Source organism: Lagopus leucura, unplaced genomic scaffold (assembly GCF_019238085.1).
Source record: "Lagopus leucura isolate 7727_CA_CO unplaced genomic scaffold, USGS_WTPT01 Super-Scaffold_100012, whole genome shotgun sequence".
Classification (NCBI taxonomy): Eukaryota; Metazoa; Chordata; class Aves; order Galliformes; family Phasianidae; genus Lagopus; species Lagopus leucura.
Window position 1 is genome coordinate 11,979,264 of NW_024962267.1, and position 24,214 is coordinate 12,003,477.

Genomic DNA, 24,214 nt, shown 5'->3' on the forward strand with positions numbered 1-24,214 from the left:
TTGCAAAGCTGCTGTGAAGCAATACTGTCTCAAAAAACATGGCAGAACAGGAAATAGAATGGTACCTGCGTGTAGGGGAGGTACGAAGAACAAGTTTGGTGAGTTGCAGTACTGTTACATGCCACAGATAACACGCTGCTTTACAGTAGAACCTCTAAAATCTATTCTTTGTTTTGAGAAATTGATTTAAGGAGACTGGCAGTAAGCTGGGCTCATTTTTCAAAATCTTTGTTAAAATAATTCTGTTCTGCCTTCATCACTGGCTCAGAATAGATTACTGCTGTGTTGTTGGTGGTGGGGTTGTTTTTATTTTTTTGCTTTAAGAGGATTTGGCATGAGAATTCATATTTGATTTAGTATTTATTATGGGACAATACCTTTTAAGTCTGGTGCCTTGCTGCAGAGCAGAGTTGCTGCTAACTGTTATTCACAAGCTTTTTGAAACTGTGCTCATGTTTGCTGAGAAGTGAAAGCGGAAGTGCTGCTGCTGGGCTTCTCCTTTGGTATGTTCTGGGCACTTCTGAAAGATGAGATTTCATTATCTTTCATGGGCACTGAAACCAAGCTTTTAAAATTTCCAAAATTCAGATTTCGAGTACAGGATGATAGTCTGGTTGAAATATTGGGAACGAACCTGAAACTGGGAGGTTAGAGATCCCTGTCACAGATGTGGAACGCAGTGAGAGTTCTGCACTGTGAATGAAGGCTGTATTAAGCAGCAGCCTGGGTGGATGACAGGTCAGAAGCAAGGCCTTGTCAAAAGGGCATTTTGTCCCTCAAGATATCAGGTGTGAAAAGTGTTCTTTGTGCTTTCATTTCCCTCTCCATTGGAAATGTTGTTCTAAAAGTTGATGGTCCTCAAGAAATTTTAGAAAGCCCTAGCAAGAGCATTGTCTGCAGAGCTGAGGGATTTCTGCATTTTGCATTCTCACCCTCTTGGTGATAAGGTGCGAGTGAAGTCTTTAGGAAGAGAAGCATAATCATTGATCTTGTATCCGATTTAGACATTGTGTCTATGTAGTCAGCTGCTGAGAGCAGCAGTTCTTGCTAGTTCACTGCAACCTTCTTTGCCATCTCATCAGATGTATTCTTTTCCACCTTCTTCTGTAGGCTTCTATTATAATTATTTACTAATACTTCTTTGTATTACAAGAATTCTTACAAAAACAGAAAATAAATTTTCCATTGTCCATTTAGCAATTTGGTACTGTCTTTGGCCAGCTGATACTTTGTTCTATTTATTTATATATTCAAGTCAGCTGTTGTGACACAAAGTCGGATTGCATTTAGAAAAACATTTGAATGTTTTTGAACACATTTGAATGTGTTTTTCATCCTCTTTTTTATGTAAGACTTGAGTTTAATTATACATTTAAGATAGCATTTGTTAATAGATAACATATTTATGTGTCTATGTATGAATTATGATGTAAGGATTGTCTAATGGTCGCTGCTTAATTGATGTGATTTCTTTCCCTAGTGCGTTCTCTTGGCTCCATCGCTCTTAGAAAGGCAGAGGATCTTGACTTCAAGTATCATTTTAATTTCTTCAGTGTCAACTTTAATGAGGAGTTGGTTGCATTGTATGGTGGTACTCTCCAACGGCAGACCAAATTTGTGCATGAATGCCTAAAAGTAATTCTTAAGTTGTACAGGGTAAGGAGTGACATATTCTAAACTATTTACTTTTGTTTCTGAATGGAATGCTGACCTGTCTGTTCTGATTGGAAACAGAAGAACGTTGAATAAGGAGGGACAGTTTATGATGTATTGAACATGCCAATAATAGAAGGGAGAAATACTCTGTTTTAATAGGTTTGTACTGCTTGTGATAATCCCGAAGTCTGGGTTAGGTTTTATGTTGTTTCAAAACAAATTCTTCCATTGAAATACGTGCCTTTTTGTAGCAGAGCATTAAATTTTCCCTAACTTATTTTAGTAGTAGTATAGCATCACCTTCCATCTGGTTTTTCCTAGAAAAGTTTTCTGCTAGCCTGTGTCATTCTAATTAATATTATCCTTGAGGGAATGCAAGTGAATTTGAGGAGAAAAATGGACAGCTGTTAGCCAGAGGAGATTTGTTTAATGCTAAATCTGTTCTTGATATGCTAATTACCCTCTGGTCTTTGCTTCAGGGTCAGGAATTTGCACCAACCAGCGTCGCCATAGTAGGTCATTCCATGGGTGGTCTTGTTGCAAGAGCACTGCTTACCCTGAAGAATTTTAAGCCCGAACTTATAAACCTCCTCATTACACAAGCTACCCCTCATGTTGCACCTGTAATGCCTTTGGACAGATATCTTACTGGTAAGGACTGCAATTTGCCTAAATACATTCTGTTTCTTTACTGATTTTTCTCTAGCATTAACAGGTGAGATTCTTGCAAATTGCTGTGGCCTTGCAGCAGCTTTTGTGTGCAAAATGTACTGTTCTGTTTACTGTCATTAATCTATTCCTTTCTTATTATGATGGTTGCTTGAGAGCACTCAGCTACTGAAAGTGTGGTATAAAATTGACTTTGTGGATTTGAGCTCCTGTGAAGGGGCTGAGAGTCTAAATATAAACTTAATAAGCTGTAGAGCACGTAACTAAATTTATAAGCTCTGCAGAGCATGATATTCTTTCTTTTTTTGTAAAATTTGACCTATGGAATGACTTTATATATTAAATAAACTGACTAAATGGGGATATTTTTGTGGAAGTTGTTAAATTTAATGCTTATTGCTCTCAGTCAGGGAGAAGGAATGTTGAATATAGATAAAATTATGTTTTACATAATGTATTTTCATAAAAGCAGCAATTTATTGTCTGCTCTATAAGAGAAGTACAGTCATTATTTATGTACTGTTAAGTTATTAGAATGATAGATTTTACTAAATAGTGCTGATAAATATATGCTATGTAAGTGAAAATTGTTCCTTGTAGATATCAAAGGAATTAGTGAAGGAAAAGAGTAGATGTTTATTTTCTTTGTTCTTTATGGCACCCAGAGGAAATGGATCATCTGTAGCTGCTGGATTTGATTTACTGTATTTGTATTAATCTTCTACAACTGATTATAATACTTCTTCATTGCTGTTTCTGGACTACAGCTGTACTTAAAATAAACCTGTGATTTGCTACTTAAATAATGTAAATGCTCAGCTAACGTAGGAAGTGTGTCTGTCTTTCCCAACTGCTACCTCCTTGGGGTTAAAACAGCAGTTAAAACAGAGTGATGCTTGGATCTTGAATGTCTTTAGGGGAGCTTACAAAAACTTCTAGTTGAACATTTTTATGGTATGTTTGTATTTAAAGCAGATGTGTGGAAATTATCATTAATTGTGATCTATCTTACAGATTTTTATACAGCTGTAAACAATCACTGGACTCTAAAGGCCCAAGATTTAAGAAATTTAACTACCCTTTCTGTGGCGGGAGGATTCAGAGATTACCAAGTTCGTTCAGGACTGGCTTTTCTACCAAGACTGAGTCAGCATGACAGTGCCTTATCTGTTGTGGTAAAAAAACAACAACAACAACAACAAAAACAAACTTTTTTTGCTTTTGCATGGAGCTGTGTTAAGTAGCTATTTATGTAACGCATGTATCAGTATGTGATTTTAGTCTGAATATGTAGTCTAGTGAAACAAAATATGAGTAATATGTGTGAAAAAGTATATAACACATAGTGCTCTAAGTAGTTAATGTAGCAGAAAGCAGTGTTGCTTGGGCTGTTTCTTTTCATCACCTTCTTGCACTTTTCTGTTCTAAACTCAGTCTTTATTTTCTCGCATTTTGCAAGAGGTGTGTATGTGGAAACTAACAGAAGGAATGTAAAAGTATAGAGTAGAGTTCTTGTTTGATTACAAAAGGACAACTTTGTCATTGAGCCGCCTTTTTTTTTTCCCTAATTGTTTATTTTTGAAAGAACTTAGCATTTTCTGGACCATCTAGTCCAGCCTTCTGCTTTTACAAGCATCTCTTTCCAGTGTTAATCAAACAATGTCATAGAAACAGTTTCGTTTTTCATTCCGTGCCTCCTACCTACCTGTTGCCTTCATGAAAGACACTGGAAAACACTCCCCAGTAGGGTTTGAAAGAAAAATTGCAGCTTCCAACTTTCATCTAGTGAGTAAGCCAGGTTATAAGTGGGTTTGTTCTGACATCAACTTGAAAAGTTATCTGCAGTAGTTTCTGTTTGATCGGTGTTTCCCTCCTTGTTCTTTGTGAAGAAGCTTGTGTATAAATAATCTCAGCTCTAGTTCTGCGAGGCTAAGAAGATTAACTCTGCGTTTGTCCTAGTAGCCTTCCTCTGCTTCTGCTGCACTTGCATTGCTCTTGAGCATTGGTCACCAGAATTTTGCATGAGATCCCCTATGTAGTGGTGCCAGTTCTTTATTGTTTTGTCATCTGGATGTAACGACGCACACTATGTTACCATAACATGGTGGAGTGATTTGTTTTGCTTTATTTTTTTCTTTGTGGCTGTAATTCGCAGTTCTTTGTAGTTTACTTGAATTGAGTTGTACTACTAGCTGATAATCCCTGTTTATGGGAGGTTTTTTATGTTAGCCCCTAAGTGCAGTAGGTGCACTTGTACAAACATATAGCTCCAGACCATCCAGCCCTGTCTGCACGATGTTCTCATGATCCTTTATTTTAAGGATGTCCTTGATTTTTCAGCAGCAGACTTCACTGGCACGTTTCTGTTCTAATATGCCAGGGTCACTTACAAAAATAAGTAAGATTAGCCATAGAAGCAGTCTTTGAAGATTTTTTGGTAAGTTTATTCTTGAACATAATTCGTCCTTTCACCACTAGGCTCCTCTATCTAGTATAGATACTTCCTTAGTCGTTTTGTTTTGCAAGTTCTTATTTTTGCTGAAGTAAACAAGGTTTTGGTCTGAAGATGCAATTCTCTTCAAACCCTTTCCCTGAAAATCTTCTTAATTACCCAAATAGATCCATGTGTGACATGTGGATCTGTAAGCATTCAGCCTCCTGTGACATGCCCATGGCATCACCAAGGCAGCTGTGATGCCTTGTGCCCAAATTGCAGCAATGCTGGTGTTATTTTGATGACATATCTTTGTACTGATATCTACAGTACAAGCTGTATTAAATAGATTTACAGGAAAAAAAAAACCACAACAAACATGCTTAGTATTTTTAAATACTGAATATCAAAAGAATGTCTTAACTCTATTCCTTCTCCAGAGTTCAGCTGTGCCTCGGGCTTGGGCCTCAACAGACCATCTCTCTATAGTGTGGTAAGCAAATGAGACAAAAGTTAATTGGCTGACCAAACATCTCTCTGTTCTCTATTCTTCTTACATTATACAGCGATGTTGTGTCAGCATAGTATTGTCTCTTCCTCTTTATTCCCCTGGATATTTTCTTTCTAGATTTAAATTTATAATTCTGTTTTTCAGGTGCAAGGAATTGATCCTGGCTACCATCAGAGCTTTTTTTGATCTCATAGATGAGAACACAAGGCAGGTTTGTAAATGTGATCCTGTACGTAATCCCCAATCCTGTACATTTTGTTTTTCCATCAAAGAATGCTTAATCAGAACAAATAACACCCTGATAGACTGGAGGCTCACTTTTGATTTTTTTTTTTTTTTTTTTTTTTGCTGTGTCATGCTGAGAGAATTGTTACCTTTTTGGTACCAGTCTCTGAAAAAATCCCACGGCTTTGTGTTATTTGCTCAAGGTGTCAGAAATAATTAGATGTTATATTAATTTTTATTCTTTTATAAATAATTATTACTTGATGTTTTATAGCTGGAGTATGGACTAAACTTTTATTCACTAATGCAGTAGGTTTAGTTGACCTTGCATCGTAACAAACAGATTTTGAATGGAACCTCTTAGTGTCTTCAACTCCCCTTTTATACCTCATGTATAAAGGATGAAAAACTGTGGTAGTTTATCTCAGGCATGATGCTACTCAAACTTTCCCATGTGTTGTCATAATGGCTGGCAAATAAATACAAATACTAGCACAAAGAAAAGCTAATGTTTTTATCTCCTGTTACCATCACTTATTTCATTTCTAAATAAATATCACACATCCTACTTCTTGAAGACTGTTGGGAAATCTGCCATTATACTCTGTTCTCTTTCTGTGGTGTTAGGCAGCAATAAATCAGAATTGGGATTAAGGTCCAGAGCTTGGAAATATGCAAGAGCAGAGCCCCAGGCATAGAAGAGGAAGGCTTACAGATGTTTGGTTTTTGGTTTTCCAGAATCCATGGTACAGATTTCACTGGTTTCTTAAGTATGCTCACTTCAACATGAGATTTATAGAGATAGAAAGGCGTTGCAGTTGCTCTGAAGTTGACTGACAGTGTGCTGGAGCGTAAAACTTTACAGAAACCCACTGTAATGTCCACGGTGTTGAAGAAAAAACATTAGTCTCTGTGATTTGATTTTTGGGATAAAAAACAAATTAGAACAAAAGCAAAGCCCAGCATAGACTTAGAGCTGTTTGGGTGGCGGAAAAATATTCAATGAGTTGTATTAAGCTAGAATTATAACCCCAGATAAGTAAATATAAACCTAAGGATTTTCAACTCTGCTAAAAGTGTGATATTTTGAGAAGAAGGTATGAGTGTCTAATTAAATAATACTATTAATTATAGTATAATATCAAGGAAGACCTGATAGCAGCTTTTCAGTATCTAAAGGAAAGGAACAGACTCTTCAGCAGGGCATATTGTAACAGGACATGGGAAAATGGCTTCAGTGTAAAACGGATGACGTTTAGATCGGATATAAGTAAAAGGTCTTCTAAGATAAAGGTAGTGAAGCATTAGAACAGGTTGCTCAGAGAGGTGGTGGATGCCCCATCCCTGGGGGCGTTCAAGGTTCAGCTGGAGCAGGCTTGGAGCAGCCTGATGTAGGGTAGATGCCCGTGTTTGTTGCAGGGAGAGTTGGACTAGATGACTTCTAAAGGTTCTTTCCAACTCAAATGGTTCTGTGATTAATAGTGCGGTTTCCTTGTGTTAAGAGCAGGCAAGAATACAAAGCACCCCTAAACTGTATTCCTACAGATCATGGCAGTTATTTATGTATTTGTTTGTTTTTAAGATAACTGAGGATCCCAAGAAGAGAATGTCCGTGTTGAATCACCACTTTGTTAGACACCCTGGAAAGATATTTGAGGAAAATCCTGAAGCTTTCACAGAACTTACAGGTGTGCAGCAGTTTTCTCCTAAACAGGATTCAGTGATACTCCTTGGTTAAGAGTTGATCTTCTCACCAGCAAACTCTTGAAATAAAGTTTGTCCTTTTTTAGACATTGCTAAAATAATAATATAGGTTTTAAATGTAAACTGGTCAGTGTTTGTATGGTTTCCAGCACTAAATAGGTTGAAAGTGTTAGGGGCAAAAATAAGCGTGTTGTTTTTATATGCCTTTGATTCTGAGGGACGTGCTAAATAGACACATATACCAAGATGTCCAATAGAAAGTCTCAGAAATTGGGTGTAGCTGGACATTAAAAGTACAGTGTAATATATGCTTACATCCCATCGTTGTTTGAGAGATAGTGTGAGTATTGTAGAGCCACTGTGATAATTCTGTGCTACTTAAGAAAATTCTGAATGTCCTGGGCTACTTTGTCAATGACTTCCTTTTCATAACTGTGTCAAGTAGTAGGGCAAAATGCATCACCTACTGGTGGTTTTCTTGTTACAGACAAGGTTTCAACCACTGAGTTGACAGATAAGAAATCTTGAGCGTGTGAATTTTCGGGAGCTAAAAAGATGTTTTTATAGGGCACAGGTGTATTCCTAGATCTGCTGAAGAGCTCTGAACTGAGGAAAACCATTTTATTTCAGAAATGTTTAAAATGTAAACTATTGCAGAGCTTCTGAGATAGCTAGAACTTTGGTTTCTGGTTTTGGCCACCCTCTTATGAGAAAGTACTTAGGCACTGATGTGCTGGAGTGTGTCCTGCAGAGGGCCATCAAAATTGCTAGCTCCTGGGGAGCTGTGTTTGTTCACACCAAATGAGTGATTACCTTATTCTGGTTTATTAATATTAACCTTCTTGCACAACAACTTGCATAGTTTATATATCCAGTCTATTTTTTATTGTATTATTCTTTTTCTCCACCTGTGTCTTTAAACTCCTACTGTTTTCTTGTACGTGGTATTAAGCTCATCTTTGACTTACTTTCACATAAGTTTCACATAAATATTAGTTTTCTTGTAAGGATGATGGAAACAAAAATTGGGGATGTTTCCAATGCTGCCTCATTTAATGTCTGTCACCCTGTAATTGTGTTTATGTTACATGGTTTCTTGTTTATTTTGATTTTCTGTGAGCCTTATTTTGAAATCCATAGACTTTTTCGTTTACAACTAATATGTAGTAATGGGATCCTAGAGTTATGTTACTTCCTGTGTAACTGACAATAACTATTGCATATAATTTTAAGAAGCAGCAAGCCTGTGAATGGATTAGAGCTTATAAAATTTAAGGCCACTTAAAGATGAGAGACAAGACTTAGGCAATAAAAAAAAAGATGAGATTTGAAAGATAAGGAAGAATATTTCCTTCAGGTGACAAATAAAAATTTATTTGTTTTTTAGGAACTTTCATGTGGATTGAAGTCAAAACCTCAAAATGGACTTATTCAGCTTACAATGTAAGTAACATTTTTCTTCGTTGTGTTTTTATGTTTGTCCTCTTCACTAATGAGTTCTTTTTTTTTCTTTTAAGGATTCTGATGGAAAATATTTCACATTTCCTCTTGCAAGCCACAGAGAATCCTACAGTCATGTTTACTGTGAAAACACTATGTTGGTGAGATGATACTTATCGTTCTCTCTGGAATTTGTTTATAGATTTGTATGGTGTTAATTTGGATTCACTGCATATTTTAAGACAATTTAGTGAATAGTAGTTGAAATTAATAACATCCACTTGCAGTCACAGCCTATGCTTTGCATCAGATGTACTTTTTGTTTTAGCATGTCATGCTAAGTGTTTGAGGTGTGAAACCTTCCATACCACCTGAACTTCACTGTCTTATTTCTGGCTCTATTACTCTGAGCTCCAGATTGCTTTCTTCTTTAATTTGGTATAGCTGTATTGATTGCTTTAGATGAAGAAGTTATTTTCAGTGTTGCCAGGATTCAGCCATACTTGTAAATCAGGAAGGCTGTTTATATGTTTGCTTCCCCATGATAACATTGAAGCAAGTCAGAAATTCTACAGAAATTTTCCACTAGGCAGTGGAAGTGAATGAGAGCCAGCTGAGAATATAGCACCTTCTCAGCTGTTGCCTTTGTGGAGAGCTGATAGCATACGTTGTATTTTTAGTTCTACACGTATTGTTTCAGCCAAGATGTTTTTGAAATAATTTAAAAGATATTTTTGAAAAGAAGGAACGTAATCTCTTGGCAAACTGGAGATTGATAAATACACCTCTTAGAATTACAGGACTGTTTTGGATTAGTGGCAAGAAAATTTAAATGCTTTCCTTTTCCATCCTTCCCATCCTCCTTACTGCAAAAGAAAAGGTTCAGACCATTGTTATGGAGAAGAGTGTATATCCTCAGAGCTTTTCTATTTGTTCTTATCAGGAGCAGCTTCAAAGTCTTTACTTCTATTTGCCAAACGTTGGATTTGCTTTAAGAGAATAGTATTGGTTCATAAATAGAGAAGATGGCAAAAAAAAAAAAGGAAATGGTTCCTGAAAAAAGAAACAACACCTTTCACAGTGACGTTTCATCCTTCCACAGCTGGAATTCCAATATGATGATACCAGACTTCACGTTGACTTCTGTTAGTGCACAAGTCTGACTTGGCTGTGAAATGGAAGAAAAAAAAAGTTAATGGATACATTTCATTAAAAGCAACTGAAGTTTAAGGGAGACCACTTTTGTCACCATTCTTGCTTTTGCACTTGAGCTGATTAAATCCTTAAGAGAGTTTGGTTGCTATAGAGATAGCCACTGCAGATGTACTGAGCAGAAGATGAGTGAGGTGAAGGGTGGAAGTTTGTTTCTCCTTTGTAAATTAATTGCAGCAGTTTCTTCTATCAAAGAGTTTTAGAACAATTGGAATACTGAAGCTCTTGCCTTGTTTGAGTTCAAGAATTACTATTTTTAATCTATCTATAAATTCACACATCAGTAACGTACTTCATTATGGTGTTGCTGTTACAGGACACAAGTAGCTGGATTTATGGCTGTATGAACAGCAATTCTTCAGTCTGGTGAGTATAAACAACTTTTTATTTAAATAGATCTTGTAAGACTACATTTCAGTTTTTGAGCACATAAAATACATTTTTTAAGAAGAAATTGGGAACAAAAGTAGAATTACTGCTGTTAATAACTTGTGCTTTCAGCAGGAAAACAGAAAAGATAGGCTTTCTCAAAATATCTGCATGAATGCAGAATATAATGAGTGAAGTTTCTTTAGCTGTATGTTTGATTTTTATAGCAGTAAAAAGTTGCTCCTGTTGCTCTGTGCTATATTGGATCCTAAATTGTGTGTTTTGTAACATCTCTTTAAAATCCTGTGACAAAGACATAAAACACTTACTTGAAGCCCTCAAAAAATGAAGTGTCTTTTTTATTTTTTTCATGTTTCAGAATTGCTATTGCTTTATTATATGAAAATATTTAGAAATGTGGCTCAGTTAGTAATTATTTGAATCATGTCATTACTGTAATTACAAAAAGGGATTTAAAGAAAACCCTATTCTTAACACTGACTTAGCTTTCCTCTCCGAAGTTATCTCCACGTGAATTCGATCTGCTCTTTGGATTTAGGGAAAGCTCCCAGATAGATTTGGGCTGGTGTGGTGTTTGGGAGCTGTGCTGAAACATGTTTGGCTGTTACTGTTCTGTATAACCTGTGACTGGCATCAGATAGAGGTTAACATGGTGCAGGACTGCTGTCTAAAACTTGGCCTAGTAAAATCCGTAGCAAAATCAGCATTGTCCTCAGATCCTTTAGCACTATTTAGAGAAATAAATGTAATCCTGATATTCTAAAAAACATATGTTAAATGGCTGACTGAATTTCTTACTGTTCATTATATAACTTAGTATAGATGCACACCAATTTTGCACGCAAAAGTGTTGTTCTGTACAGTATGGTTTTGGTATTCATGGAACCATGGACACTTGTGATATTTAACACATTAAAATTTGTGTGTTAATTCAGTGTTGATGCTGCATTTGTTAGTTAAGAGTTTTCATTATGTTGGCTGTTGTGTGGTTACTGATTGCTGTGCATGACAAAGTTAGAGCTCTCCTTACTTTGTTATTGCAAGAACAAGATCTGCAGTATCTGAAATGATTGCCTATAATTTGATTAATGACTGTGGAAGCCAACTGCAGTAGGCTTAGACTTGTTCCCAATTCACAAATGTGAATCTGTGTAGAGGGGGGGAAACCTGGTCCACAGTCAGAATGTAGTGCCTGGCTAATTAATGTGTTCATCCCTTAATGTGCATGGATTTTTGCAGTCTGGAAGCTGCTGATCTATCCTGGAGAGCTGAGTTACTTCCAACCGTCAAGGTAAGCATTGTACCTACCTTGGAGCAGGGGAGAGTGTTTGGTGGGTTGTTTTGTGTCTTGGGAGATATAGCTGTACTGTTTACAGCATTGAAACATGCAGTTGTATTCCAGAGGACGGAATACAAGAAGTGGACATCTGATAATTGATGAGCTAAGAGCTATGTTTAGTAATGATTCTTATTTTTTCTCTTTCTTACTTTCTTTCTGTTGTGTTTTTTTTTTTTTTTAATTTTTGAGGTTGCAATACTGAAACTTCAGGACTATCCTTCTTTGTCCCACATTGTCATTCTTGTACCACCCTCAGCTGGCAATAAGGTAAAAGGATGGAAATTGCATGCTCAGAGTGTTCATAGCTTTCAGGTCCTACGATGGAAGATAAAGAATTAAATATGTGCTAAGTTGCATTGATAAACTGTATACCTTACACTACAGTGTGGTCTGAAGGTTAACTGCATTTACTTCTTTAAGCCAATAAATGTTTGCAGTTGATAAACTGCCAAACTTAAAGCCTGGATAGTAGTTGAAAGATGCTGAACAACAGTTCTCAAGCAAGTTCTTAGAGTTCTTGGCAGTTCTTGCATGTTTTTCTTAATATTCTGGTATCATTCTTGTATGTTTGTTTTAGTGAAATCAATTCCTTTACCAGGGTAGCAGACAGCTGTAGATATTTGAAGGTAACATGTGGATTCTGGGGAGAATGGTGCAGATACCCATGCAAGCTCTTGAACCTCAAATAATTAATAAATTAGTAGTGGTAGACTGAATTTCACACAGTTGGATACTTCTGAATCTCACAGATAATTTGGGAAATACAACCTGCTGAGTTGCAGTTCACTGTTAAAAATCATGGAAATTGCTTTTCGAGAAAACGGCTGATAAACTTACGATGTGATGGAAAGTAATCTTCAAGTGAGTTAAATGTGTATCAGAGATGGTAAAAATTGTATCTGCTGCATGCTTTTCTGTCGTTTATGTAATTAAACTTTAGGAGCCAAACTAGAGGTTCTATCTGCTTAGACAGTGGTACAAAGAATTGGGACAGATCACTCTCCTTTGCAGCATCACACCCCCACTTCCCATCCCACCGTTGAATAAAAAAATGTGAACTGAATTCTGATCTTTCTCAGCTGTTTGGATGGTCTTTTGAGGATTGTTGCAGAGGATTAAAAGCAGGAGAACTGTGCAAGTTATGCTTAAGATTGCCAAACTTGTACTGCTGTGTACAAGAGCAAACAAACTGCCATTTTTGATCAGTGGAGTGTAGAAAAGTGACATCTCAGTATTTGTGTCTTGCACTTTGCCTGAATTGGAATTGGCTAGAGCGAAGGCTTTGGTCTTGTGCTGAATTTAGATCTGTGCTGAATATTCTGAATTGCAGTTTACTTTGGACTGTGAATTCTTCAAAGAGGATTCCAGAACAATACAGCTCCCTGTAACAAATCTTTTTTCCTTTGGTAAGTGTATCATGTTACTTCTGGAAAAAATGTGAAACGAATATTGCTAGCACTTTGGATAATATTTTTTCCCAAAAATTCCAATGGTCAGAGTTTTTTGTTAGTTAGTTAATTTGTTTTTTGGGAGATGAATTGTTTTTACGAAAGTTAATACAACTCCTGCTAGCAACTAACAAATAAGAAGTGTGCTTTTTTGACTAAGAGATATAGAAGCACATAAATTGCTTGGGGGGAAAAAGTATCTGAAGATGTAGTGAGCTCTCAAATTAGTGGTATCTAATGTTTTGAAATAATGTATTCTTTACAGGCCTTTCTTCAAGCAAAATTCTGTTAAATTCAACTGGCTTATTTTACAACATACAGCTTCAGCACTTCAACCAAGTAAGAACAGGACTTTTTAAGCTAATGTAACCACTGTTTGGAGACTAAGTTGAGGTTTTTTTTATATTTTAGGTATATCAAGCTTTCAAAATACATGTAGAGAGCCACTGCCAGCCACTGATAGGTAAATATATGTGTTCAAAAGTATAAATTTATATCACAAACCTTGCTGAAAATTCTCAAGGCTAAAACTTGCAGAAATATAAGTCCACTTGAGCAATAGAGTCTAGGCAGTATTATAATAACTTTATTATTAACTTTTATTTAACTTTATTATTAATCTTACATTATTATAACCTTATTATAACCATTATTAACTATTATAACCTATCAAACGTTTGCTAATACTTCACAGTCACAGGGATCGGGAGGGACCTCTTGAGATCATCTAGTCCAACCCCCTGCTAAAGCAGGCTCCCTAGAATAGGTTGCACAGGAAAGCATCCAGGTGGCTTTTTATATCTCTAGAGAAGAAGGCTCCACAACCTCTCTAGGCAGCCTGTTTTAGTGCTCTGTCGCTGTCAAAGTAAAGAAGTTCTTCCTCATGTTTGTGTGGAACGTTGTGTTCCTGTCTGTGCCCATTGTCCTGCTGCTGGGCACTGCCAAGAAGAGCCCATCCCCATTCACTTGACTCCTGCTCATCAGATATTTAGAAATATTGATAAGATCCTCTCTCAGTCTTCTCCAGGCTGAACAGTCCCAGATCTCTCAGCCTTTGCTTGTATGAGGAGATGTTCCAGGCCCCTAATTATCTCTGTGACCCTCTGCTGGACTCTCTTCAGAAGCTCTCTGCCTTTCTTCAACTGGAGAGCCTGTAATTAGACACAGTAATCCAGATGCGGTCACATCAGGGCAGAGTAGAGAGAGAGAGAATCGCCTCCCGTGACCTGCTGTTCGCACTTTTTAATGCACCCCAAGACAACATTGGCCTTCTTGGTCACAAGGGCATGCTGCTGGCTCATGGTCAACCTGTTGTCCACCAGGACACCCAAGTCCGTCTCTTTGGAGCTCTTTTCTTTCAGATCAGCCCCTAATCTTTATTGATGTGAGCAGTTATTCCTTCTCAGGTGTAGGACTCTACACTGCCCTCATTGAGCCTCACTCTCTCTCAATGGCAGCACAGCCTTGTGGTGTGTCAGCCACTCCTCCCAGCTTCATATTATCAGCACATTTACTGAGGGTGGACTGTGTCCCTTATCTAGATCGTTGAAGATGATGTTATACAAGACCAGACCCTGTAGTGGCCCCCTGAGGTGCATTGCTAGATACGGGTCTCCAACCAGGCTGCACAGCTGATCACAATCCTCTCAGCTCTGCCAACCAGCCAGTTCTCCATCCAGCTCACTGCTCATCTATCCCATGCTTCCTATGTTTACCTAGAAGGATGTTATGGGAGACACTGTCAAAAGCCTTGCTGAAATCAAGATAGACAACATCCACTGCTACTCAGCTGGTTGTGATATTTTCAGAGGCTATCAGATTGGTCAAGCATGTTTTCCCTTTTGTGAGTCCATGCTGACTGCTACTGATTACCTTCTTTTCCTCCACTTGCTTGAAAGCAACATTCAGAATTTGTTGTTCCATCATTCCATTTCTCACTTTTTATGAAGTTCAAAGAAAATGGGCAATTAGTCTTTGTTTGGTTTTTGTTTTTTGTTGTTTTTTTTTTTTTTGCTTCTCAGCAAAGGAAAGCTCAACTTTATGTAGATTTCTGTGTTACGTTGCAAGTGTTTCTCAACCATAAAGTGCTTCACCAATCCTGGCACTCAAATGTGTTGAGCAAACATTAACTCAAACAGAAAGGGATGCTTAAGGCATTTTTTTTTTTTTTTTAGCAAAGTTTTATTAGCTTGAGGAAATAGCTTTCAAGTGAAAATCAGAGGTTTTTCTTGTAACTGTTCTGCTTTTTAACTGTTGGTTCTTGTCTTGTTTTGTAACAATGTGTTTAAGAATGTCATTTTTGCTCAATGCTGAGTTCACTGAACCGCACTGTGGTTTTAATTGAAATTTAAATACAAGCAAAATGCTTCTGCATGATGATTTTTAGGCCACTCTCTGTTTTACTTGCGTTTTGAAAGTCTTTAAGTGAAATTATACCCAGTCAGGTATGATACACAGATGTAATAAGCAGTAAGCAGTGTATGTATATATTCGTGCTTTGGTGTTGTTTTGAGGAAATGGTACCTTGTAAATGTTGTGTCTGTATTCAGTGAGACTATTAAATTTTCTTCATTTAATTTTTGCAGATATTTGTCACATCTTGTTCTGAATGATTTTTGTGCTTGTAATTATCTTCCTTTTCAGAAAGAAAACCCAGTGTTTACAGACTTCATATACCCTGGTCTCATGAAGACTCAGTAACTGTGGTTAAGTAAGGACTTTAACAATTGTAATTTCTTGTTATGTTTTGGAACAGATTGAGCATTCCACTGTGGCGTATTTCTGACACGAGACAAATTCTCCAGTCTCAAGTGCTTTGCTTTTGTGTGTTTCTCTCATTTATCTGTCTGTCTTTCTTGACAGAGTTCTTTGGATTTTTCTTCACAATGTCTACTAATAGATAAATTAGTTGCTTGCTTAGTAGTTATTACTTATTTTCTGGTAGTGGATGTTCAATTTCCTGGTAATTTTAAGGTTTGACCCCCCTTAATGAATGGGAACTGGAGCTTGCTCTGGGTACTGGTTTCTTACTGTAAACCAGATTTTTGATCACAGAGCAGCCCTAAGCTCTTTCAATAGTATAGCTCTGACAAAAACAAATCATACACCTTGAAATGTGTGTCACTCATGAATTGCAGTTGAACAACCTGATTGAACTTCAGGTATTTTTCCCGTATTTTCTACTCCAACAGCTTAATGCTTACAGGAGACTGAATTTTCTTGAAAATCTGTCCTACCCATTCTCTTCATTTAGCATATTTACATGTTCTGTGAGGTGTTAGCTAAATATGTCAGTTTTCATTACTACTATGCTTCTTGGTAGACTGGAAGACAGTGACTTGAGAATATTAAGTAGTTCTTGGGTGGCTGGATGGGACTTTGAGTTGCCTGGTTTAGTGGAAGGTGTCCCTGCCCATGGCAGAGAAGCAATACAGACTGTAAGATACTTTCCAACGCAAACTGTTCTATGGTTTCCCGTGGTAGAACAAGCACGTTCAGTATGCCGTTCAGTTCACAGATTGTGATGGCACTTGATGAACTAGTTGTGTTTCACGTGCGCTTGCTGAAGACAAAAGTGTGTTATGCTTTTTTTTATTATGAGGAAAAGATAACCAGTTATGTTGCTCTCTTTCAGCACTCCATCGTTTGTTGAGATTTCTGCGAAACTGCACATGGCTCAGCCTGAAAATGAGAGCAGGGTTCCAGTGCTAAGTATTTACTCTTCGTCAGACTGTCAGTATGAAGTAAGAAAGAAACATTTCGTTGCTAATTTGTGTCCGTGTATAATTTTGGTATAATTTAGTCTTTCAAATCACATGGTTGGTTTTTAGCAAAACAAATACGAAGCAAATCTCAAGTTCTGGTCTTTGGCCAATTCGTGAATGTAGTCCTTGTTATAACTGTTTTGCCAAGTTAGAGGGCTATTGAAAGTTGGTCTTATGCTTCTTTACGCAAAATATTAAAGTATTTCTTTAAAAAAAAAAGTTGGTAGTAAGTTGTTGTACATTTCAATTACAGGATTGCTGTGTTCTCATAGTTAAGTTGGTTTCTTAAAAGCGTTTTGTATTTGTTAGCTGTTGTGCAAAATAACACTCAAATTATCTGTTACCTTTTTTATGCAGGTAATTCTGAAAACGTCGTTTTTACAAATTCTTGGACAAGTAAGAGGGGCTTTCAATACAAGTTCTTCCTTCCTTTGTCTCCTACTGTAGCACATGAAATCCCTTCTTGATGCCAGAAGAAGCACTATTTGAGGACCAGTTAAAACTTTGTCACTTGACAAGTCATCCCATCCCATGGCCCCGTTTTCATAATAGAAAATCTTTCTAGCTCTAGAGAGTGTAGTGTAGATGTTGAACATTTGTCTTTGTAGTTAGCCCAGTGTCTATAAAAGGATGGCACTGGAAGTCATATTGACTGTCTTGCCTAATGAATTAGTACTGATAAAATTTGAACACTTGACATGAAACAAAAGTAGGATTAAAAAAGCAGAAGAACTTCAGTTTGTCTCTTTATAACTATTTTATTCCTTTATACATGAGGAATACTTTTCTACGTTGGTGTCAGTAAGAATAGACCACCCATCTGCAGTTCTCTAATTCTGAAAAGTAATTAAATTCCAAGCTCCTAAGTATGGCTCTGGAATATTAGGAGCAAGTTTCTGTATTTGAATATATGCAATTATATCCAAAATTTTTCATTTTGCTATCATTTTAGAAGAATTTCTGTACTATTTTTATGCAAAGGGATATTATTTCATTACTTTGTACAGTGGATGCCAGGTAAAATATAAATGAAATTTGGGTCTGAAAGGGTTCGTAACTGTGCAGGTTTTGCTTGGAAAGTGCCTTTTGCTTTTAGGGTTTGCTTATGTATATTACTGAATTACCAGTAATGTGCTACTCTGTTCTTTCTGTATTTGTCATGAATGGGAAGAAAAAAAAAAAAAAAAAAGGCTCCTGTTTATATTTTGATCCTTTATAAAAACACATTTGAGTAGCCATTTATGGGAGTATTTTCCATATATGCCATTAATTGTTAAGAGTGGTTCTCAAATACTTGTACATGTTAACAGGAAACCAGTAGTATCTTTTAGGATAGATCTTCCAGTTAAATTGTCATGCTGACTTGATGTTGGTTTTTGTGTGTGTATGTATACAAAGGATTTTCTTATCCTTGTCTTTCAGATAATAAGGTTCCATGCTGGTGCTCTTCCTGTCTATGTTGTTTCTAATATTCTCCTTACCTATGGAGGACAGTTGAGTACACTGATGTCAACAGGTAGCTTTCTGGAAAAATATTTTTTCTAGTGTTGTTGAATTAATTACTTCTCCAATTTACTGTTGATGATTTAGCAGCTGTGATTTTTTTTTTTTTTTTTTTAAGCCAGGTATCATTGAACTTGAGCAAATGGTTTGGATATATATTCTTTAGCTTCAGCTTTTGTTGATAGTTCTCCATAGTTGTGTTCTAGCAGTTTGCTTTTTCTTTCCTTGTGATCAGTGTGTTGCAACGTATTTTAGTATTAATAGAAAACCACTTAAAAATACATCTAAAAATTAAAAATATAATGTTAAGATAAATGAAACAACTTGATCTTGCATGAAGATGAGATTTGGAGACTGGTTATTAGACATGTCTTAAGACAGAATGTATTTTCATTTAAGTTCAAGTTGGTATTTTTAACAAACTCCTCTGGAAGCTCTTGTGCTCTAGAACCTGACCATGATTGATGCAGTGAATAAGGCCTTCTGATCATAGAATCACAGAATCTTTTAAGTTGAAAAAGACTTATGATATCAAGTCCAATCAGTGCGGTAGGCTGACTTACAGTGTTGTCATAAGACATGGTTATGTTGAAAGTGAACTTTCAGATTTTTTCCTGAATTTGCTTTTTATTGTGATTAGTCTTTGTTCAAGTTCATGACAAAATAATAACTATAGGTGCTTTCTGTTCTTGATTCTAGGCCAGTGTTCAGAATTTTCACTTGAACTAGTTAGAGCAGCTAAGCCCTACAAAGTAGAACCTATTATAAGCATTGTTGTGTTTCTGCAGGGGTAAGTTTGCATTATCTTTTTTTTTTTTTTTTTTTTTTTTTTAGAGCAGTTTCTAAAGCAAGAAAATTCAGAATAACTGTTGGTGGGATGATTATTATATTATGGTCTGACTTTGATTTTGTTTGAAAGCCTGTAAGTAGGAAGAGTAGTTGACTGATTGTCTTACTGTTGTAGCAAGTGAAAGTGATAAGTAATACTGCTTTCATGTTTTTGGCAGGTTTAACTGGTTTAGAGAGATATGGGATTCACTCTTGCTACCAGAGGTGGATGCTGCTGTACTGAGTAGTCAGGATGCATGGTTCCCCCTTGTGTCCCTGATTCTATTTCTTTTTGGGACAGGCATTGCCTACTGGAGTGCAGTATTTTTCTCTACGTTTCTGAGAATCTTCTCTTCATTATGGTTAACTCTGACTAGGTAAAACAACCTTATGCTCTAATTATGCTTTTTTAGATGTCTGCAGCACGGTCATTTTTGTTTGCTTCAATGTGAGTGGTTGGACGGATGAAATTCTGCCTGATTTTAGACATCTGAATGTGCTAGTGCTAAGTACTAATGAAGGAGAGGTGCCTCTCATTCCTCATCACGCATCACCAAAAGGCAACTTACATGGTTTATTAATATCATGCACGGTTCTAGTATCTTATGCAGGTTCTCATACAGTCCTGAATTTCTTGGGGGGGTTGAGGGGGGGGAAGAAAAAAAAGATGATTTACATATCTCTCTAAAGTGGAATAGTATTTGTTTGGCTTCGGCTCAGTATTTGAAAACATTCTGATGTGGCCAGCAGCAGATAATTTGTCATTAGCTGTCTGTGGAGTTTTTTTCCTGTCAGGTAGTCTTCTCAGGCTGCCCAGAGATACAGTTGTGCCCCATTTCTGGAGACCAGGCTGGATCAGGCCCTGGGCAACCTCTGATTTAGCTGTAATGTCCCTGTTCATCGTAGGGGAATTGGACTAGATGATCTTTAAAGGTCCCTTCCAACTCTAAGGATTCTATGATTCTATGATTCTCTTTGTGGTTATTTTCAGTATTTGTTCCAAAAGCTTTTAAGATGTTGTTTTCCAAATAACACTTTTTTCCCATTTTCACTGTCTATTTTAATACTGGAATGTTCAGTGAAATTCAAAGAAATTATAGATATTGCGCTATCTTCCCCATGGCATTCCTCCATTTTTCTATCTCATCATCTCATCTTTGTCATTCTAGTTTCATCCTTGTCTCTTAATAACATCTTCTGGAAAGCTGGGACTCCCAATAAGCTTTCCTATGTCGCTCATGCTGTGAGCAAGCAGAAATTCCTGTCTGAGATGAATGTCACAAAATTAATATTGCAAGCTTATTGTTGCATGCTGCTGTGCTACCTTTGAAGACCTCAGTGTATTAAATGTTTGCAGTTGGAGTCACTTGAACGTGCAGCTTGCAGCAGTAATGACACAGTGCTGGTTCTCTTTGTCTCAAAGAAGAACTAAGTGACTATGTAGATCTAGAGTTAGGATAAGCTAATGCTTTATGTTCACAGGAGCATGCTGTGTTGCCCCAGTGAAGTAAAAGTAATGCCTTAGTTACAAGCTAGTAACTAATAATGTGTTAGTTACAGGAAGGTGCGTGATGAAGTTGTTTTGTCAAGTAGCTTACGTGGCAGCTGGTGTATATTTGTGTAACCTTATTTTTTCAGTGCTTTATCAGTTTGGGAGCAATGCATTCTCCTGAGTCATTCGTGAAACAGAGTGATTGTCAGGTATCTTGTATTGACATCAAAACTACAAAGTGTGAGAGTGCTTCTGTCTTTTTTCAGACCTACTGTACTTTCGAAAGCTAAATTGATTACACCCAGAAGACTCTGCATGGTGGGGTCCCTTGCTTTGGTTAGCTGGACCACTTGTGGTGCATTTGCTCTATTCATTATTTATCTTCAATACTTGTTCAAGGTACTGAAAAGCTAAGCATTTTGAATTTGTATATGAAGTCAGAATTTTGTATGTTTTGAATTAAAAGTGTTAAAAGCAAAAAATGAAGGCTAGCATATTGTATACTTGAAATAAATGTTACAATTTAGGTACTTGAAATTATTTTTTTTTTTTTAATTTTTCAACTTTGTCTTGTACTTCTTAGAATGATTTTGTTGCTTTGATAATACTTCTTTCAAAGAAATTTACAGTTCTGTATGCATGCTGTGATTATTTAGTTGCAATTTTTATCTTATGGATATGTCGTGTTACAAAATCAAAGGCTAATAACTTCCTTGAACAAAAGCTTCAGTGAAAGAAGGTCCTGAAGGAATGTTCTGTAGAATACTTTCTTGAATACTCTTCACAGATCCTTTTGAAGTAAAGGGAGGAAGATGGATATGTGACTATACTGAATTAGAATTTTTGTTATATGTCTAATCTGATCCCTTGACTGGTGCTGTGAGGATCCATATTTAGTCCCTGCTATTCAGTTTCCATGGTCTTCTGTGCATCAGAGTGTCTAACTTAGGTATCTGATTCACCCTATGGCTATAGAGTTGCTAAAACAGCTGCTATCGTTAGTTTCTAGGGAAGCCTTGGGAGCACAAGACTGGGAGTTAAGGGTACAAAAGGAAGCAGCCTGCAGGTGGTCTGAGGTAGGTAGGTGGCAGCAGAAAGCACAGCATGAGCAACAGGATTTCTCTGTGGTCTTCGAACCTGAGAGATCTCCATTGAGGCCCCAGCTGTTAAAAACAAACAAACAAAAAAAGTCAATTAATAATTAGCCCCTTTATTTTTTTTGTATGCTACAGATTTCATGTGAAGCAACTTTACTGAGAAAGTGAATCTGTCTTACAGGTTATAAAACTGAGTGTGAATGTAAGAGCAGAGCAAAACGTGCTGAATAAGGTGAGTGTGTTTACTGTTTCTGTTCAAAATTCTATGACCAAGAACTGTTTGGCAAACCTGTGCATTGTAAATTATTATCATCCTGTCCTGCACTACTATGTTGTGCTGTGATAACTACGTGGCTGCAGAGCTTGCTTAGTGTGTGCATGATGAAAATATAGGACACAAATGTCACCTTCTGTCATATATGATTATTGCAGTCACAGTTCAAGATCACTGCAGTGTGAACTTGTCTGAAGATTCCAGTAAATTGGGAACTGTTTAGAAAGAAGAGAAGAGGCAAAGTATTGCTGGTTTTCATGCATTTTCATTTCTGATCCTTTTTCAGTTACTTCAATGTATAGTATCCAAACTCTGTGTGGATACTTGTGTATAATATCTGCCTGTTCTGTTTTGCAGTTAGAAAAAAAAGCAGTCTGCAAGGAAAAGTTTTGATAAATTTCTTTGAAATTTTTGGGTCTCCCTTATGTTTAGTTTAAATTCTCTCTTGCTCTTCTTCCATATCCAAATAATCTTTCTTATCTTTCACTTGTAGTTTTTTCAGTCATTGAAATGTAGCATCTGCCAGCTTACTAATTTGTCTTTATTATTTATTCTTAGAGCTACTGTTTTACTCCCAGTTACGTTACCTCCTGTATTTCTTCCATGAATGATCACCTGTGATTCTCACCCACATGCTTTATTATTTCTTTTATTCTGTTCTTCCTCCTTCCAGGAACTCCATTTCTTATCACTGCAGTGGTGCCAGGATATCTCTACTCTCCTAAACGTCTCTCTATTCTTTTCTTCCAAAGACACAAACTATTAGTGTAAGAGAATTGCTGGATGCTTTATAGTGGAACCATTGAACTTTGCTTTTGATGGCTTTTTGAGGGATAAATTGCAGATTTTTTTTTCCCGAATCAGGGTTCGTATGCTACTGTAGGGATAGCTTTTCCTTCTTTGTCCCTCTGTATGAGTTCTATCAAGCCAGTGCATGCTCTTGTTTTTTGTGCTTTTTTTTTCAGGAATTGGAGCGCTCAAAAGAAACTTCACAGAATTCCATTAGATGCACAGTCAAAAAACAGGATTTGATAGACAGTACTTCAGAAGCAACACAGTCTCTCTCAAGCAGTACAACCGCTGAAGCTGCTAACAGTCTGAAGATCCATGTTACAGTGTTCAATTTATTCACATGGATTGTTCTGCTCAACTTGCCATCTTTAGTTTATTGGTTAAAAAATCTCAGGTAACTTCTTAAATTGTCAGTAAGGGTGGAAGAAAAGAATCCAAACCTTTGAAGATGCTTACAATTGCAAATAGTTGATTCTTCAGATTGTCTACCTTATTATAGCATCGAAGAGTGCCGTTAACTTTAACTGTTCTTTCTATGCAAACTGGCTTTAGTTATGATATAAGTAGATGTTAAGAGAACCAATAGTATGTTGAAGAAAGTAACAATTCAAAAATGATTTAAATTCAGCCAGGGATGGCCTTATTCATTTTATGTTCATTGTTGTTAGCACATCCGTGCTTCCAAATTGGATTTTATCTGGTGGCCTGGTTTAGAAGTAACATGCCCTTAAAACTAATTCACCCTTTTGCAGGTACAGTGCTAGACTTGACCCTGACCCGTGTCGAGCTACAGCTATTATACTTGTGTGCATTTTAGAAATTCTCATGAATTCGAGTGCTTCTGAAGTGAAATCAAGGTACTGTAGCCCAATCCCCAGTTGTTTTACTGTTTATTTCTTACCACATCAGTTTATGTGTTAAAACTTCATTTGCACTTCACAGTTCTGTAATTATTCAACCTTCACAGAGATGAATAAACTCGCATGTTTTAAGTCTTAAGAACTAGGTAAGATGCAAATGAATGTAGTTCAGGTAAGTGGAGAAAAATCACCTGTATTTGCCTTGCAGACTTAAAGTATTTAATATCTACAATATCAGTTGCGTAAAGACTTGTTTTAACTGTGTTTTTTTTCATTCATTCATTCATGTAATCCTTCTAAATGTAACAGAATCCTACTGTATCTCAAAAATTATTATCTGGACGTTAAAAGGATAAGTGGATTTCAAACTGTTACAGTTATGTACACGTAACCTCTCCTTATGGGAGAGGGTTTTTTTAAACATGCCCACATCATGCTTTGTTTGGAGCCCTTGGTTGTGCAGTTCTTCCTCTGACATAAAATTAGACACTGTACCATGAAAAATGTGAGGCATGAAATTGCCTCACAGATTCGTATCTCCACAGAAACATCATTGGGCATGCTGCAGCATGTAAT

The 24,214-nt window shown here is 36.8% G+C and overlaps 1 protein-coding gene across 3 annotated transcripts in view; it reads left to right on the top strand.

Moving 5' to 3' along the window:
• Positions 1–24,214, top strand: part of PGAP1 (post-GPI attachment to proteins inositol deacylase 1) — a 37,810-nt gene that overhangs the window by 5,330 nt on the left and 8,266 nt on the right. The window contains exons 3-26 of one of the 3 annotated variants that reach the window (XM_042874872.1): positions 1,481–1,656; positions 2,136–2,307; positions 3,340–3,500; positions 5,200–5,252; positions 5,415–5,481; positions 7,078–7,183; positions 8,587–8,642; positions 8,717–8,800; positions 10,168–10,217; positions 11,481–11,532; positions 11,770–11,847; positions 12,911–12,986; positions 13,294–13,367; positions 13,440–13,491; positions 15,672–15,738; positions 16,663–16,771; positions 17,150–17,188; positions 18,215–18,308; positions 18,995–19,085; positions 19,303–19,500; positions 20,882–21,014; positions 21,894–21,944; positions 22,952–23,172; positions 23,531–23,635. In XM_042874872.1, coding sequence (XP_042730806.1) covers positions 1,481–1,656; positions 2,136–2,307; positions 3,340–3,500; positions 5,200–5,252; positions 5,415–5,481; positions 7,078–7,183; positions 8,587–8,642; positions 8,717–8,800; positions 10,168–10,217; positions 11,481–11,532; positions 11,770–11,847; positions 12,911–12,986; positions 13,294–13,367; positions 13,440–13,491; positions 15,672–15,738; positions 16,663–16,771; positions 17,150–17,188; positions 18,215–18,308; positions 18,995–19,085; positions 19,303–19,500; positions 20,882–21,014; positions 21,894–21,944; positions 22,952–23,172; positions 23,531–23,635 — 2,365 coding nt within the window. Of the gene's footprint in view, positions 1–1,480; positions 1,657–2,135; positions 2,308–3,339; positions 3,501–5,199; positions 5,253–5,414; positions 5,482–7,077; positions 7,184–8,586; positions 8,643–8,716; positions 8,801–10,167; positions 10,218–11,480; positions 11,533–11,769; positions 11,848–12,910; positions 12,987–13,293; positions 13,368–13,439; positions 13,492–15,671; positions 15,739–16,662; positions 16,772–17,149; positions 17,189–18,214; positions 18,309–18,994; positions 19,086–19,302; positions 19,501–20,881; positions 21,015–21,617; positions 21,694–21,847; positions 21,945–22,951; positions 23,173–23,530; positions 23,636–24,214 lie in introns of those variants that run through there. The other 2 variants (XM_042874874.1, XM_042874873.1) reach the window with 2 other exon arrangements.